Source organism: Myotis lucifugus, unplaced genomic scaffold, assembly GCF_000147115.1.
Source record: "Myotis lucifugus unplaced genomic scaffold, Myoluc2.0 scaffold_0, whole genome shotgun sequence".
In the NCBI taxonomy this organism is placed as follows: Eukaryota; Metazoa; Chordata; class Mammalia; order Chiroptera; family Vespertilionidae; genus Myotis; species Myotis lucifugus.
In genome coordinates this window covers 63,182,720-63,201,930 of record NW_005871048.1, presented here as the reverse complement: position 1 = coordinate 63,201,930, position 19,211 = coordinate 63,182,720, and the positions used below count along the sequence as shown (strand labels likewise).

General features: G+C 38.9%; 1 protein-coding gene across 1 annotated transcript in view; it reads right to left on the bottom strand.

Annotated features, from left to right (window-relative positions):
- The window catches only part of DNAH5 (dynein axonemal heavy chain 5), a 212,465-nt gene that overhangs the window by 91,806 nt on the left and 101,448 nt on the right, over nucleotides 1-19,211 (bottom strand). The window contains 10 exon segments of the mRNA XM_023752286.1: nucleotides 146-280; nucleotides 4,536-4,730; nucleotides 5,047-5,234; nucleotides 5,638-5,816; nucleotides 7,751-7,923; nucleotides 9,277-9,501; nucleotides 10,542-10,754; nucleotides 13,492-13,648; nucleotides 17,085-17,248; nucleotides 18,948-19,101. Coding sequence (XP_023608054.1) covers nucleotides 146-280; nucleotides 4,536-4,730; nucleotides 5,047-5,234; nucleotides 5,638-5,816; nucleotides 7,751-7,923; nucleotides 9,277-9,501; nucleotides 10,542-10,754; nucleotides 13,492-13,648; nucleotides 17,085-17,248; nucleotides 18,948-19,101 — 1,783 coding nt within the window.

Genomic DNA, 19,211 nt, shown 5'->3' with positions numbered 1-19,211 from the left:
ATTTGAAGTTGTGTTCTCCAGCACTTTATCTGATAATTAGGCATTTTAAATTAAGCATATTAAATAAATATTTCTTCATCTCATTTGTGCTTAGTTAGTTGAACTGATACTTAAGTGAGCGGAACTTTCCATCTGTGAATCGTACCAGTTTGGAAAGATTCATGTCTCGTAGGACGCGCATGACGATCGTGGACTCTGTATCTGTGGGGTTGGCTCTTTTTGCTGCTCCCAATGTTCTCAGGACTGACAGAATGTTGCGCAAACCAAAATCATAATGTACCTGAAAATTGTAAGGTATGCCAGGCTTATTTTCAATATGAACTTACACACGGAAGCTATTCCAATCTGACCACATAACGAATAAAATGCTGATGTGCCTTTAGAGAACATGTACAGTTAGTGGAGCAATACATTTTTATCAAGATATTTTTGACCAAATAGAGAATACCCAAGAGTCCCTTCCTGTACCATCATTAATTTAAGCCCATAGGTCAGAATTAATAGCTATATCTTGACAGGGAGAGAGGCATAAATTTCTTCTTAGAGTACACACATCCCCTTGAGCTTCTTCTTAATCAGTCATCCATAAGAATATGTCCTCATATCTCTAAAGCTAAAATCCTGAACCAGAATTAAACTGAGACCTCAGTTATGACCATCATATGCACTGATAAGTAAACAGGCAGGGGTATTAAGAAGAAAGTAGAGTAGCTACATTCCAGGATTACCTACAGGGGAGAAGAAAAAGAACAAATCAGAAGCTAAGCCCCCAGCTTTATTATTGCCTTAATATATATTTTAAAAACTCAATCATGCGCCCTAGCCGGTTTGGCTCAGTGGATAGAGCGTCGGCCTGCAGACTCAAGGGTCCCGGGTTCAATTCCAGTCAAGGGCATGTACCTTGGTTGCGGGCACATCCCCAGTGGGGAGTGTGCAGGAGGCAGCTGATCGAGTGTGCAGGAGGCAGCTAATCGATGTTTCTCTCTCATCAATGTTTCTGGCTCTCTGTCCCTCTCCCTTCCTCTCTGTAAAAAATCAATAAAATATATTTAAAAAAAACCTCAATCATGCCAAATTTTAGTACATATCTATAATAATAAAAGCATAATATGCTAATTAGATCAGACAGCCGAACATCTTTCTGGACATCCTTCCGACAAAGCCGCTGTGGCTGCAAGGGCCGAGGGCAGGCAGCCGCGGGGTGGCCGGTGGCCAGCAGCAGTGGAGGGGTAATGGGGGCAGTGCCTTCCCCTGATCAGCCTGGTCGCCTCCCACAGAAGGAGGCCAGAGTGTGGCTTAGGCCCGCCCCATGGGGAGTGGGCCTAAGCCGTCACTAGGACATCCCCTGAGGGTTCCCGGACAGTGAGAGGGGGCAGGCCAGTCTGAGGGACCCACCCAGTGCACAAATTTTCGTGCACCAGGCCTCTAGTAAAGTGAATAATTAAAAACTAATTTTCTAATCACTACAGATACTAGGGCAGTTCCTCAAAAAATTAAAAGTAGAACTATCATATTAATCAGTAATCCCATTCTGGGTATATATATCCAAAGAATTGAAAGCAAGGTCTCAAAGAACTATATATACACCCAAGTTCATAACAACACTATTCACAGTACCCAAGAGGTAGAAGCAACCCAAATACCTATCAAGTGATGAGTGGATAACGAACATGTGGTATATGCATACACCATAAGAGAGGAAGCAAATCCTGCCACATGCTACACATGAATGAGCCTTGAGGACATTATGCTTAGTAAAATAAACCAGACACCAAACGACAGAAACTGTTTGGTTTCACTTATATGAGGTATCTAAAGTAGTCAAATGCACACAAACAGAAAGTAGAATGGTGGTTACTAGAGGTGGGACAAGGGAAAGAGAGGAGTTGTTTAAAGAGTACAGAGTTTCAGTTTTGCAAGATGAAAAATTTCTGAAAATCTGCTTCACAGCTTTTTGCATATACATAACACTACTGAACTGTACACTTAAAATGGTTAAAATATCACATGATCTCACTTATATGTGGAATCTAATGGACAAAATAAACTGATGAACAAAATAGATCCAGAGTCATGGAAGCATGGAATAGAGAGAAAGGGGGGAGAGGGAAAAGATTAAACAGAGAACTTATATGCATATATGCGTAACCCATGGTCACAGACAATAGTGTTGTGAAGGCCTGGGGAGGGGGTAGGAGTGGCGAACAGGGAAGAGGGGGTCAATTGGGGGGGGGCATCTGTAATACTTTCAATAATAAAGATAAATTATATATATATATATATACACATATATATACACTCGTATAGATAGATATAGATAGATAGTTGATAGATAGATAGATAGATAGATAGATAGATAGATAGATAGATGTAGATATATATTCTGCCATTGACAATAGTAAAAAATAAAATGGTTAAGTTGGTAAGTTTAATGTTTCATGTTTTTTATCACAAACACACACAAAAATACCTATAGGAAAACAAAACACAAAACCAAAACAAGTATCTGCTAAGGTACTTGGGAGCAGTGTGCATCATTTAGTACTAATCATTTGGAAGATAAATAAATAACGGTGTAAGGGCTACAGGAGTAAGGGCAGAAAGATTGAAGTACTGAGAAGAAGAGAGCAGGAGTCAGTGATGTGGGAATTTCTCCACATAGTAAAAAATATTTCTTTTACACAGAAAAGATAAGAATGAGTGAGTAAAGTCTGTAATAAACAGAAGAAACCAAGAATGGTGGTGGCAAAAATAGGGTCAGTCTAACCAGGAAAGCTCAATAGCTAGGGTCAAAAGGCTCGGTCTGTGCTTGAACACTCGTAAAGAAAGAACTTTTGAGTGAGAATATAAATTGTAAGTAATAACAAGTAAATTCAAAAAAGTTTGGAATAGAGGCCAGAGTGAGGAGAGGAATCAAAGAGTTACATATGTTAGGGGTGTTACTCAGTTTATTTTTATGCTTATTACAATATATAATTATTCAGCATATGCTTTTAGTAATTTTTACTTATATATTCTAGAAATTTATGATATGATCCCTGCCTCCTGGTCTTTGTACCTTTGTGTGATCTTACCCCTTGAGCGTAGGCAGGACCTGTGATTTGCTTCTAACCAATAGAGAACAGCAAAGGTGACAGGTTGCATACGGTTACATGTACATGATTATGTGGTCACATTACATAAGATTAGTGATGGTTAATTTTATGTGTCAGCTTGACTCGGTCATGAAATGCTCAGCGAGCTGATTAAACATTATTTCTGGTGAGTGTTTCTGAAAGAGATTAACATTTGACTTTGTGGACTAAGTACAGTAGATGGCCCTCCCCAATGTAGGCAGGCACCATCCAACCCATTGAACACTGCAGGAACTCATTGGATTCACCCTCTTCGTCCTCTCTGCCTGACTGCTGAGTTGGGATATCTACCTCCTGCCCTCAGTAACTCCTAGTTTCTGGTCTTCAGACTGAGATTGGAATCTACACTATCAACCCTTCAAACTATACCTCCAGCCTTCCTGGGCCACCGCTTGTAGACAGCATATCATGGGACTTTCCAGCTTCCATAACTGTGTGAGGCAATGCCTTATAATAAATCTTTTATATATAGAAACATATATACCCTATTGGTTCTGCTTCTATGAAGAATCCTGACTAATATAAGATTGTAGCACTCATCTTGCTAGAGCCTCTTTCCCGTGCTGACTTGGAGAAAGCAAATGGCCATGTTGAAGAAACCCAGGTAGCAAAGAACGGCACACAGCCTGTGGGGACTGAAAGTGGCCTTCTCCAGCCAACAGCCAGAAAGAATCCCTCAAGGAAAAGAATTCTGCCAACAACATGAGTGAGTTTGGGAGTAGATCTGTCCCCAGTCAAGTATCGGATGAAACCACAGCCCCAGCCAACACCTGACTGCAGCCTTGTTTGACTTTAAACAGAGGACCCAACCAAGCTGTGCCAGGACTCCTGACCCACAGAAAGTGTGAGATAGTAAATACATATTGTTCTCCCTATAGTAATTTTGTGGACATTATGACACAGCAATAGATAACTAATACAGAAGTAATAAATGATTAATTGTGTGCCTCTTAACTCTGAAATCCCATGAAGTCAGAATCTGCTACTCCAAACAGTGCAGGAAATTGGCAAAGAAGTTAATACAGACAAATAGCAAAGCTTGGCCAAATACTTGAATGAGCTTGAAAGTGAAAAGAGTAAATGATTGAAAGGTTGCTCAAAACCAGAAGAACACATAACACATATTATGATAAATGTATAGGTGGGATAGAGAGAAAATATTAATATCTATAATCAGTCCAGATAGTACTTACTTCATTTCTATGTCATAAACATTAATTTCTTTAAATGTACTTCTTAATAAGACTATGCATACAAAATTATTTTTATAATGTACAACTTCTACTTTATATCAATAAGTTATCTGTCAACAACCCTAGCCTACAATTTTTCAAAATGAAAACATTTCACTGAATAGGAAAATGAAACTTGCATACATAGAAAAACTTCAGAATGTCACACCTGCTTAGAAAGCTGCTCTTCACATAGCTTGTAGAGCGTGAAAAACTTCCTGGCCAAAACAATGTTGTCAATGAAGCCACAGCTAGCCAACTTCACCCTTATGATAATCTGACGGTCAGGGACCATCATGGCCACGGAGCGGAAGTTAATCTTCAAGTTTTCCGGGAGTTCCTGCCGCCCAGCATAGCCAGGATTCTACACAAAATAAAACCTTAGGATGAATGATATGATCATGGGGCAAGCAGCATACATCAGTAGGACATTAAAAGATCCATTATGTACACACCACAAATCTGGAATGACAACCAGAGAATTCATTTACCTATCTCCCTCTCCTTTTCCCTGAAGAGATTAACTGGTGAGTTGTTAATATGAGCTTTAACTCCAAAGGCTTTCAACCAGGAGTGAAAGTTACAATCCCAGTTTCCATTCATGGAAAGTAGGTGACATATGACCAAGGAGATATATGAAACCTGTGACAAGAGGCAGAAATTCAGTAGAGCTTCCTTACCATGGTTAGAAAAAGTCCAAATTCAGGGTTCATAGTCACTCTATCTCCATCAGTAAAAATAAAAGATGTCTTATGCTCCTTTTTGCATGTCAAAATAATGGAAATTTGCTGGGCTGCAACTGAGAGAACTGGTAGATCGATACGGTTAAATTCATCAAAACAACCCCAGGATCCAGACTGTGCCAGTCCTTAGCAAGGAAACAGAATGGAATGGAAAATCCAATTAGTATGCAATTTTTGGAAAGCCAAGGAAAAGGACATTACGCAGCTGCCAAGACAAGCCAGACATAAGCTGGTTGCAAACATAAAGCGGAACAAACAGATCATGCATAGAGTGCCCCCAAAATAGCTCACAGTGTGGCATTTTCTCTGTAAGCACCCAACCTGCAGTGATAAAGAAGCACTATGAAAGGCCAGTGGCATTGACAGTTGATCCACTCAACACTGCTAAGATTCCGATTTTCCAAAAAGAGTTACAATGTGTAACAATGACCCTAAAATGAAGCCAATTATTGAAATATAAATCTTAACCTATTCCACCTTAACTTTAATTTCTCATCAGATAAAATAAAAGAAAAACATAACCTTCACCTTTAAAAATCCGTCCAAGCCCTCGGAAATCCATCTGGTCCGAACAATTGAAAACCACAACATACTTCCCAAGACATCGTCCCATATCCTTGGTGGTTTCTGTTTTGCCCGTTCCTGCAGGTCCAGCGGGGGCTCCTCCCATGCTCATTCCCAGAGCCTGGGCCAACGTGATGTAACACCTTGAGGGGTAGAGACAGCACTGGAACCAAAGCACTGACATCTAGAACATATTCTGAAACACCGCAGTGAAATGAAACCCGCGCAAGATTTAAAGAAGAATAAGGAGGAGGAGGAGGAGGAAGGAGGAGGAGGAGGAGGAGGAAGGAGGAAGGAGGAGGTGAAGGAGGAAGGAGGAGGTGAAGGAGGAAGGAGGAGATGAAGGAGGAAGGAGGAGGAGGAGGGGGGAGGAGGAGGAAGGAGGAGGTGAAGGAGGAAGGAGGAGGTGAAGGAGGAAGGAGGAGGTGGAGGAGGGGAAAGGAGAAAGGAGAAAGGAGGAGGTGAAGAAGAAAGAAGAAAGAAGAAAGAAGAAAGAAGAAAGAGAAAAAGAAGAAGAAGAAGAAAGAAGAAGATCCAGGCCATCATCCCCACATAACATTTCCAAAGCTGCCTTCTAAAATGCACGTATCCTATGGCTATTACATGCATTAAGGAAAAAGAAAGGGGTGGTCTATGGTCAAATAAGTTTGAAAACTCTTTAAAAGGTTAAACAGCCTTTCTCCTTTCTTATGATAATGTAATTGAGAGTATGAAAAACAGTACCCAGCAATTCCAAAACTAAGGTTGCAACTTCTTCACAAACCTACCACTCCTGAAAAATAGTATTCTAGGAAACAGATTGGGAACCATTAAAGTAGAGCAACCCCGTTTTGAATGTGAGTTCATCATTTGATGTAGTTGGGGGCCAGTGGTCACATGAGATTTAAATCACACACTACTAAATGACCACATCTTCACTCCATTTCTAGGAGCATATACTCAGGACTAAATCTCTAGGACGTGACCTCCAGAGATAAGCAAAAATCTCTCAGAGCATCTTCATATGTATGTTTACATGCATGCACACACTCTCCCCAGAACATCCTACATGTATGTGGAGCTCGTTCTATCCTTTCCCTGCTTTCCTTTCCAGTCTCTTTGCTACTTTCAAAAATGTCATCACTCATGAATGGTGATTTAGTGCCCTTCCACAGCTCCATTAGAGTTTTCTGCCTCCCCACCAGGCTGCTGTAAGCTCTCTGCTATGAGAAGTGTTTCATTTAAGTGTCATGAATGAACTAAATGAACAGAAGAAACAGTCTAAACAGGTGACAGTACTGCTACATCAAACTTTTATGTTTTGTCTAATAATAGTTGCAATCTAATAGCCCAGAGGTTCATTCTGTGAAAACAGCTGATATGCAGCTTCAGCTTCTACTTAGGCCAAATATTGATTTTTATGCACAACCACTGTGTCCAAAATTAATATTCAGTGCATCCCTGAACAGAGCATATACAAGTGGCTGATGCCACCCAGTTTAAATGAGACTAAGTGAATGACAGAGTATTAGCTGTGAAAGGACCCTCGGAGATAGCCTGGTTCATCTCACAGATGAGGAAACTGAGCCCCGGGAACTTGCACGCAGACCTAGCTGACACAGCTGGTAAATAACAGGCAGAGGGCAGAACTAAACTCCAGATGTGCAGCCCAATGTCCTCCCCACCCATCGCTTTTCACCTGCACTGGCACTCCATTGTTTTCCTGCTTAAAAAAACATCTTAATTGTCTTTGTAACCACAGGAGATGTCACAGTCCCTAAAGCAGTCCTGAAGACCCATGTGATTTGCACCTATTGACACATGGCCATTAATTCCCTTTCTTGCCTATTTTGATGTCCACAGAGGTCATTTGAACTATGCCTCTGTAAGACTGAAAGCAATAGAAGCAAAGTCTGTCTCAAACACAAACCTAAACCCCATGTGCAGACACACCTGTAAGGCTAAGAATACTGAATTTCAAAGCCTTTGGTATAAAAGAGCTTATAAACTATAAAAGGACATTAAGCAGAAATCCCCTGAGCAAATTGTCGATGGGGGTGGGGAGAGAGGTTGTGGAATCACAGAATCCTCCCATCACCTGTCTGTGAGTGGAGTTATGACAAGCCTGTCAGTGCAGCCTAAAAATTCATTCTGGTATATGAAAGCCACATCTGTGATGTGAATCATCATCTTGTCAGAATCGTCGTTAAAATAAAATCTGCACTGTTTCAGCCACTCAAAGTCTGTAGGGCTCTTGATATGCATCTGACACTGAAATGCAAAAGGTATTGGTTAAAACTGGGATGAGAACTATATATTAAATACTCACATTAGCATTCATGTATATCATAATGTGAAGTCAACTGAACTCAAAGACTACCCAACTAGGTTGGAGATGTCAACTATAACCACTATCCAACCCACTCATCTATTGATCAGCAACATAAAAGATACTTTAGAATATATGGGCATGGAAAATTCAAGAGAAACCTCTCATTGTGTCCCACAAATTAAAGATTATGATATCTTTTAATAGTAAGATATTCATTTCTTAAATTTCACCCTTAAATGTCCAATACCACAGTCCTAACCATGAAATACAGACAATGAAAATATATTTTGGTGTTCAAAGACAGAACTAAAGTCATCTCTTGTGATTATGACAAAGTACATTGTTGGTTTTATTTAAATCCAGTAAATATTTTTCCTAGGATTGGCAGAGGGCAAAAATGTCTAATGGCAGGTTATTGCTCAGCAATACGTCTGAAATTTTTAGCCAAAATTTTGAGCCACTTTAATCATTTTTCTTTGACAAATAGGAAATCTAAAATTACCCTGAACCCTTTATTTCTCAGAGAGGCAAAGAGAGTGCTTAAATATTAAGAGATTAACACACAACAGCTTGAATGTGCTGTCGTTATTTCCATTATATTAGAACCAATCTTTCATAATCTTTTTTACATAATGGAATGAGACACGATCCAGAAAATTATTATGAAAATAAGAGCTTTTTGCCTCTTATCTAATGTCCTATTTTATAGTAGAGGACAAATTTCATGTCTTTTCACATTTCCTATTTTCAAGAGCTGCTAAACTCTTTTCCACCCTGTTCTCTTTTAAAGGCAAAAATCTGCATGACACCTGAATGTCACCATCTATATTAGAAAAGACCATTTGTGGTCGATGACATAAAATGTAGCAGAACTTGTTAAAGATGTGACTTACCAAAAGCCTTAAAGAAAGTACTAACTGCTCCACTAGCAATATTACTTATCAATTCTGTATCAAGAAACTGGTCATCCTTAACTGATATCTAAAAAGTGCACAAGACAAATGAACACTTTTCAGGATGCTACATGACATTCTAGTATTTAAAATAATCACCTAACAAATTTTAAAACAAAATCTAATTTCCTCAACAACATCCTAGCAACGACTGTTGGAATATGACTGAAATTTTGGCTAAAGACTGAAAAGACAACCCGACAAACAAGCTCTCAATGTGAAGATGAGTTTTCGCGTGAATTTAACCTTTTCATTGAATTCATAATTCCAGTGGGTCAGCACAGATAGTGGCTAGTATTTGCTCTTCTGTATATGCCACAGCATTCACAGAGCACTTACCAGGTCATCAAAGATATCCCGTTGGTGCACGTGAATAGTGATCAAAGTCTCATATTTAACTCGTTCCATGGAGCTCAGATCCTTGGTTGTGAGGTCTATCAATGTGTTCAGCAGCTCCAAGAAAGACTGATTGGTTTTCTGCATGATTTTTTTATCAAACTTGGCATTTCTAAGGGCTTCTTCTGAATCCCGTGTCCATATCATCTGAATTCCTAATAATCCAACCTATGGAAATAAAAAGGACTTCATGAGTGTATATGGAATATGAATAGAATTATTCACCTGAAACTTATATAATTTTATTAACCAACTAGAGGCCTGATGCACGAAATTCATGCAAGAGTAGGCCTTCCTTCCCCTGGCTGCCGGCACCGGCTTCCCTCTGGCACCCAGGACCCAGGCTTCCCTCGGGCCGCTGGCAGGGACCCAGGCTTCCCTCACAGCCCTGGCTCCATCCAGAAGATCGTCCAGAAGGTTGTTCAGTCTAATTAGCATATTATGCTTTTATTATTATAGATGTCACTCTAATAAGTTCAATAGAAAAAATTAAAGAATTAAAAATAAAATTAAAATATAAACAGAAATTACAGTGTAGTGAATAGTTGTGATTATACAAGTATGTCACCTTTGATTACATCAACTTTATATGTTTTATCAGGACCTAGGAAAACACTATTCATATTGTTTACCTGACAATTAAGTATGCATAGCCTCACAATATATCTATAATTTTTTTCTTATAACTTTAAGTCATTTATTGTTTAAGCGATAATTCTCCCTAGCTAGATTTTAAGTTACTGGCAGGGAAAGCATGCATCTTAAACCTGCTTTTCCCAAATTAACACACAGTTTATACATAATAGATACTTGCAAGATCTTTATTTATCACAATGACTAAGAAAATATTGTTTTCTGAATTTTAATGCTGATATATACTTCTCATTTTTATGGTAAAGCATACATACACTCAGCACATTTTTATGATTTATGTACTAAAGAGATTCAGTAAGAAAAAAACTTTAAAATTAAACAAAATATATCAAATATCTCTACAACACACATATATGTATATATGTGCACATATATAACCAAATAATCTGTAATTGAAACCTTTAAGCTTATATGTATTTAGCAAATCCTTATAAAAAATCTTAATATTTGTCCAGAGTTAAATAGAAGCCAGTTGTGTCGTTTACAATAGAAAATATATGAGCTCTAAAATGACTATTCTGTGAAAAAATACTTTCCAATTTCAACACACTGACCTGAGCAGGGAAGGAAGAAAGAAATTCAATCAGTTGGAAACTTGTTTCTTGAATATTTTCAGCTGCCTGGCGAATCACAAGATGCAATGAGGACTGAGATTCCTCCAGGAGAGAATTGAGCCAAACTTCCACATTGCCCTCTGCCATCACAGGTTTATCCAATTCAATCGTCTCACCCTCTCGAGAGGAAATTGACAGAATGCGATCATAGATCTATGTTAGAAGCCAAAAAAAATAGCTATATTCATATAAAGAATATATTCCTCCATTGCCCTCGTGTCAATGTTTTCCTTCCGACAGAAGCTAAGCTACAGATTATAACATAAAAGTCAAAATGTGACATAAAATCAATTTCAAAACAGTAAAAAAGAAGTTATCCATGAAGCTAAAAGGGAATACTAAATCCATTCTAAATAGTCTATACTTGAGAGGGGAAAACTTGTTTTCTAAAAGAAATATTCAATACAAATGTAACAATCAAAAAATCTCTAGTTCCCCAAATGAAATGAAACTTCCTAAGAGATTGTCATCCACACCACGAGCTTATCAAGTTGACATTAGCAATGACCTGGCCAATATGATCAAGCAAACACCTTACAAGGTAACTCCAATCCTGTACGAAACAGTGTGCTCCTTACAGGAGCTCTTGGTTGCTCAGAATGTTTTCTCCTCCAAACCCAGCTCCTCATCTGGTCATTCCACTTCAAGTTCCATGCAGTATGGCATGATGAGGATAGCATGGTGTTTGAGGTTGTAAAATACAGATTTGAATGATGCTCTGCCATTCACTGATCAGGCAAGGTTGGAGAACACATCTCTGAGACTAAATCTCTTGCCTAAAATTAGACATTACAAATAATGCCTTCCTTCCCTATTTCACTACCAACCTTCCTGTTCATGCCAATTGGAAAAATATATATAATGCAAACTATAAAGTAAATGTGAATATGTATTGTTTTTCTTCATTAGTAAGTGGTCTCAGATTTAGAACTGAATCCTAAATATCAGCTTTAGAACTGTATTAATGAAGCCAATGAGTCTTAAATTTCAGGGCCTCTCACTTACATGAACCCATTTCAAGGTTCTAAATATAAATTGGTATTTATAATTGTATAATATTTAGGACCCACAAAACCATAATCTGCCACTGGTTGTAGACACCTTATGGCAGAAACAACAACAAAAAATCAGTGCTATTTTTTTAAAGTAATTGCTATGAGTAGTGGCTAAAGATGAGGAAATTTAAATTATCTTCAATGTACAATGAGAGTGTGAAAAGCTTCACCAAGCACCATGAAGTTCTAGTGCTTTAACTGAAGGATTTAAGCAGAACATCAGAAAGAACTTCCTAAGTTCAATCCCTTCTTTCAACCCATGAGTCCAGTAGATTTACACAAACATTGATTTAAAACCATTTCCATGTTTTCCTTTCCTCTCTGTCCACCCCCTTGGTCAAGACTTTATTGCAGCAGCTCAGCCTCTTCCATCCTGACCTTGCAGTCACTTCCGACACTGGTTTCCATGCTCCCCTCTATTCCAGCACCTACATGAGCCAGAGAATCCTTCTGAAACTCAAATCAGGTCACTGCCCTGCCCTGCATAAAAACCTCCCTTGTATCTTGTCACATTCACAATGGAGTAGAATGATATAATATGATGCACTTGGCCTTTTGGAATATGGTCCACCCTTTGCTCATCCCTTCTGGTTGTGGGTTAAATTGTTTCTCTCAGCCCCAAACTATATGTCAAAGCACTAAGCCCCAGTACTTGTGACTAGGACCTTATTTGGAAATATAATCAAGTTAAGATGAGGTCCTGGATAATGGTGGGCCCTAATCCAATCACTGGCATCCTTAGAAAGAGAAGGAAATTTAGAGACAGACACACTGGGAGAATGTCATGTGAGGACAAAGGCAGAGATTGAAGTGATGCGTCTATAAGCCAAGCAGCACCAGGGTTTCTGACCATCACCAGAAACTAGGAGAGAGGCATGGGACAGATTCTCCTCACAGCCTACTGACATCTCAGTTCAGAATCCTAGCTTCCAGAACTGTGAGAGAATAAACTTGTGTTGTTCCAATCCAGGAGAGCTTTGGGAAACGAATACACTCCCTCACACACCCACATTCCTGCCCATACCTCCACTTGCCCTTCCTTCTGACTGGACCATGTGTCTATCCCTTCTCTACCTGCTTGACTATGTTCCACTCACCTTCAAAAAATCCATTCAAACACCATCTTCTCCTGAAGGAAGCCTCCTCCCACACCCCTTCCACCCAGGTGAGGGCTCCCTGACAAGTACTTCTCTGATCCTTGTGCAAAATACCAGCACAGCAAGTCAAAAATTACCAAGAGTTTAATTTTAATGTCAAAACTTCTCTTAATGTTGTGCTGCATAAAAACGACTTCAGTACTATTTGTGATGCATTTCTCCTTGAAGCCCCAGGACTAGCAACTGCCTAGCACATAGCAAGGGGCTTGAACTTCAATGACTGGCTTTTAACTGCTTACAATGGCATCGCTGTACCACTGCACTAATTGCACGCTGGGGACGCCACCAGGGCGTGAATTCCCCGAGCTCTGTATGCTCCCACTGTCAAGACGACATCTGCCACGGCACGTGATAGCTGCTCAACAAGTGCAGACTGCATGCTGGGATGAGCAACTGGTGCCTTCTTTAATCGAATCTCTAAACAGTTAACTTGGCATGTAAAACCATGAAAGCTACATACATTACATGCTTAATCATAGTTAAACTATTTGTTATTCAAATCTACACTCTAGATACTAAAAAAATTACATAGTTCTGCAGGTAAATTGGGCTCAAAAGCTTGTATTTAGTCACCGGCTGAGGGTTAATGGCCAGGGCAGTAAGTGGAGAGCTGTTTAGTAAAGACAGCAGAGATCCTAAATATGGTCATTGCTGGCCAGTAGTTAGAGTTAGGCGAACCTTCTCATGGAACTTGACACTTTTAATGTTGTCAAACACGTTCAGCAGGTGGGCTTGTATAGTGTGCGCATCCGAGGCCTGCCCCAGAATCTCCAGAAGGGCCGGGTCTGAGACGAAGAAGAAGCGAGGAAAGCAAAGTCGTTTTTTCTCCAAATATCTAAGTAGGGAGGGAAACAATAAATGCTATAGACACACAAAGCAAGACTCTCTAGGAATAAATTAACCTGGATGGGAGGAAAGATTTTTGAAACAATCTGATTTTCCCACATATTGTCCAATGTTTTTTGTTTTGTTCTGTTACTGGTTTTGCCAATAGCATTCCATATTCTGATGGAGAAGCAATTTCTTTTTTCCAGAATTGCTTTACTTTTTACAACTATAATGTATGCATTTGACTTATTCTGAAAAATGTTATGCTTTCTTTGTAGAAAACAGAAAAAATATACACAGGATATTTTTGTTTCATTTTATTTCCAATAATAGTATTGTCAGGTAAAGGGTGTGTATCATTTGTGGAATTCTATCTATAAAAGTCCAATGAGCCCTGGCCAGTGTGGTTCAGTTGGTTGGAGCATCATCCCAAACACCGAAAAGGTCGTGGGCTTGATCCTCAGTTGGGATGCGTGCAGGAGGCAACCAATTGATGTTTCACTCTCACATCAATGTTTCTCTCTCTCCCTCTCCCTCTCCCTCTCCCTCTCCCTCTCCCTCTCCCTCTCCCTCTCTCTCTCTCTCAAAAAAATCAATAAAAAGCATGTCTTCTGGTGAGGATGAAGAGAAAAAAACAACCAATGATTCCATCACCAAAGCAGAAATAAAATCCAGCTACAAATGAAAGGGTCTTGGCTCTGTACCACCTCCAAGCATTACCAAAACCCAGTCAATGTGCCCATCATTGCCCTGATTTCAACTGCACTCTGGTTTCTATGTTTGCTTTATTTTATGGTGATTCCTTATGTTATGGATGTTTTTTCTGTTATTCTCATACCTATACCTCTGTATCTTCATGTTCTAGCACATTTTAATATAACGAATGCAGAGTTAATTGCAGTTTCTTTTTGAAATCTTACCAGAAATACTTTTTAAACATTGTCTTGTTTTTATTTCTATTCTTTCATTTTGTGTAGTATTTACTTGTCTTACTTTTTATTTATATTATTACATGTTTGTATTATTTATTTGTTTCCTGTGTAAAATTATGGGCATTATTTTCATTTCATAGAAGCCGAATTCTCCTCTTAGAGTTTTTACTGAAAGACTGCTTGGATCAGTAGCTGAGCCAGGGGCACCTTCAAGGCCTGCATGGGAACTTCCGACAGTCCATCTTCAGTCACGGGCTGGACTTCTGTTTTGTCCAGTGGGATGTCCAGGGTGAGGGTCAGAGCTAAATTCCTCAACACAAAAGAGAAGGCTTTACCTCTGAAAGAGGTAAAGCAAGGCAGGAGCTATAAGGAGAGGCTGGTGGTCAGTGAGGAAGTGGGAAGGGAAGAGCATTTCTAAAGTGATGAGAGTGGGTGAGCCTCGCTATGTGTTGTAATCTTGCTCTTCGACCCTCACAGGATAATTAGTGAAATATCCATTACAAGCTACTGTTTGGGCAATTTGGATGTGTTCACTTGAGCTTGTGAAAAAGCACAAAGTCTGGCCTCAAAGAGTGGGAAGGACAAAAGCAGAGGCTGCCCAATGAGCCTCTTCTTAAATCCTCCCTCATTTTCTTAAAGTCTTACCTTAATGCTCCATATGTTTTATTTTGTTTGCATTAACTTTTTGCATTCCTTACTTTTATGATTTTAAATATCCTAAACCTTCTTATTTATATAACTTTGACTTTTATTTTTAATAACTTACTTGCCAATTCCTAACCCTACTTGCCCTCAGACTAGCAGACATAAGACTAGTCTGATTCTGCTCAGGACTCAGGTAACATTTTCTATCCGTTTGGACTAGGATAGAAGGAAGCACATGGAATGTGACAACCAAACCAAGCTGCTGAAGTAGAGAAGACAGCTTATTCCTGATCTTTGAAGACCCTTCATTCATGCAGATCCTTATCAGCATAGGAGGGAGGGTGTTGTTTTTCTGTAAACATTAGTACTCAAATATTTATACTGGCCCTACATATGTTGGCTCATAACCTCTTCGTGGCAACAGATCCAAAAGCCAAGGGGAGCTCAGTAAAAAACTATAATTTTAGAGTAGGCTTTTCTCTAAGGAGTTATAAAATAATGGCAAAATATCAAGTGATATTTTAAGTATCTCCATAATAAAAAGAAATAGAAAGAAAAAAATTTAGAGTTTGTGTGTGTCACCTTGGTTCTGTTTCTCTAGAGAACTCTGACCAATGCAATAATCAATAGTTTACCCAAAGTTTTTAAGAAGGTTGTCTGGATACATTCTAAGGAGACTAACAGTTTAGAAGAAGAGATATTTAAAAGCATGTGTATTTCAGTTGTAAGCCCTGGAAATGAAATGTACAGCATGGTAACTATATTTAGTAATATGTATTGTGTACTTGAAAGCTTCTAAAAGTAGATCTTAAAAGTTCTCATTATAAGAAAGAAAAATTATAACTATGTGTTGTGATGGATGTTTGCTATAGTTATTGTGGTGATCATTTTGCAATATATATAGGTATCTAATCATTATGCTGTACACCTGAAACTAATATAATGTTATATGTCAACTAGAGGCCCAGTGCATGAGATTCGTGCACTCGGTGGGTGGGGGAGCCTCAGCCTGGCCTGCACCCTCTTGCAGTCCAGGAGCCCTTAGGGGCTGTCCAACTGACAGCTTTTCCCACCACTACCACTGTGCTCACCAGCCAGCTGTGAGCCCAGCTCAGGGCTTCTGGCTGAGCAGAGCTCACCCTGTGGAAGCGCACTGACCACCAAGGGGAAGCTCCTGCGTTGAGCGTCTGCTCCCTGGTGGTCAGTGCACATCATAGTGACCAGTCGGTCCATCGTTCGATCAATTTGCATATTAGCCTTTTATTATATAGGATTACCTCAAGAAATAAATAAATAAACGCACGCACATGTAGATAACTGTTTTTACAATATTCTTATTTAACATTTTTCTACTTGCATAATTTTATATTGACTCACCAAAGGGGAAAAAATGAAAAATATTTATTACTCTTAAATTTCACTCAGCCATCACATACATAAGAGTGTGTGTGGCTGTGCACACCGATCTTGTTTCTGTATAATTTCGACTATTTGTGTACACTACAAACTGTTCAAATTGTTCTTGGTTAACTATAATGAAATGTTTTGGTTCTTCAGATATTTATACAAGAAGGATATCAGAAAAATAGGTGTATTAATTTTTAAAAGCAAGGACTTTATGTGAATGTTTGCAAGATCTGGTCCCAGTAATGGAAGTTGCCTTAAATCTTGTCATCCCAACATCAGGACAAATCTAGCAAATGCTCGGAGAGACTGTAAGGCTCCAGACTATCAGTTTTATCTGTGCAATGTCAGATATGAATTAGGTCTCAGCAAAAGAAAGCTGACTTGGCTAATTCTGTCTAATCTCTCTGGACCCCGCCCTCTCTAGGATGCTAAGGGAGCTTCACAGAGCAGAGAACTTACCCAGTAAGGGATTTCTGGCATATTTCCAACTGGTCCAGCAAGTGTGGTAATAGCTGCCCCATGGTTTCATCTCCGACACAACACTGAACCACGTTTGGCATTTCGTGCGCCCGATTCATGATCTTCACCCAAGACTTATCTATATTGGAAAAGCGCTTGGCTTCCTATGAGAATGAGGTGACAGAGCACATTGGACACGTCTGTAATCTCAAGGACAGAGCATCTCACATACCTCCCGCCAAAGCCAGATTTCTGACCAGTCTGGATACCCCAGCTATCCATCACCAACATGTCACACAGGAATTCTCCTCGGGCCTTTTGCACCTACCACCCCCTTTCTTAAATAAGAAGCCTTAGCTCATCCCTGGTACCCCATTATGGTAACTAAAAACAGGGAACCAATACAAAAGTAATAATACCATCTGAGACAATCCGAAAGGAAAGGACATTCCCACTGTTTCTACCAGTTATCTCTAAATGAAGAGAATTTTAAGCTTTTCAGGTTTTCTGCATTGAATTGCTTGTGTAATTAGAAAATAAAATAATCATTTAGAAATAACATACAATATTAATTTTATTATAATGATAATATTGTAAAACAATTTTCAGGAAAAAATGCAAAATGGGCAGATTTTTTTGAGAGTAGGAATAATTTTTATTTTCATCATTAAGACTTTCTGTATTGCCCTAACCAGTTTGGCTCAGTGGCTAGAGCATCAGCCTGTGGACTGAAGGGTCCCAGGTTCGATCCCGGTCAAGGGCATGTACCTTGGTTATGGGCACATGCCTAGTAGGGAGTGTGCAGGAGGCAGCTGATACATGTTTCTCTCTCATCAATGTTTCTAACTCTCTATCCTTCTCCCTTACTTTTGTAAAATATAAATAAAATATATTTTTTAAAAAAAGACTTTCTGTATTTTTTCAATGAGCATGTACCATCAAATATGAGAGCAGGAAACCCCATGTAGCTCCTTCAATGTTGTATGTGCAAATTTCCATTATTAAGTCCAATTTGAGATTTGTCTCCACCCATCAAAAAGAAAAGCATGACCAAATATGAAAGCAAAAATAAATAAATACTTAAAATTTTAGAGTAGGGTTGCATTCACTGGTAGCCAAAAAAATCAGCTAACAGGTATGTCCTCTATAATTAAACTAAAAATGAACCAAAGAGATAGCTAGAACACCTAAGTAAAGAGAACACTCAACATAATCATGCCTCTAAAATTCAAATATATTGTTAAAATGTTATGATTTTGCAAACAACTTAAGGTAATTGAATAAGAATCCTTGCGATTTGGTAAAAATGGTTTTTTTTAAGTACCTCAAAATACACTCCATATCTACCTAGTGAGATGATTACAATTTGATGAGCAAAACACTCCACACTTGAGAAGAAGGCCTTTTTGTTTGAGAGCTTTTTTCCCACAGATTTCCACCCCTCAATTTTACAGTTCAGATATAATTGGGTATATTGTATAGTGGGAGTGATTTTAATCTGTCAGTAGTAGAGGAACAAATTATCCTACCATTGTCAAGATAACTACTCCATAATTCTACCCTGTTCCAAATTCTACCTTCAAATTATCTCAAGAAGTATGTCAATTAGGTAGGCACTCATTCTTTGTTTGTTTTAACCCTCAATTTCCTATAAAACCTCTCAGCTTCGAAGTGTTCTTACTCTGATTGTCATGCCCCTTCTTTCCCTTAATTTCTCTCTCTCTTTGAAAAACAGATCAGTAGCAACCACACACAAAAATGGGGAGGGGGCAGGAACATAAATTGAATTACGTTGTTTTTAAAAAAAAATGATTAGTTCTCTAAGTTAAACACCTGATGAAATCATAAAGAAAATTCTAAAACCTTGGGAAGCTGCTTGGCAATATCTCCTCCCACAAAGACGGCCTCTAAGTAAATCCACAGGTTCTGCACCAGCATCCAGTTCTCGATGATGTCTGTCGAGTTGGAAAGTAACTGCACCCATTTCTGAATCTGGGCTTTGAACGGCATATTGTACCTGAAATGGGAAATATATCCAGCATTTAGGGTTCGGTGTTTTATGCTTTAATTTTATTGTTGTTGCTTTCAAAAATTAAAGAGGTTTTTAAAAACCCTAATTGTTACTGA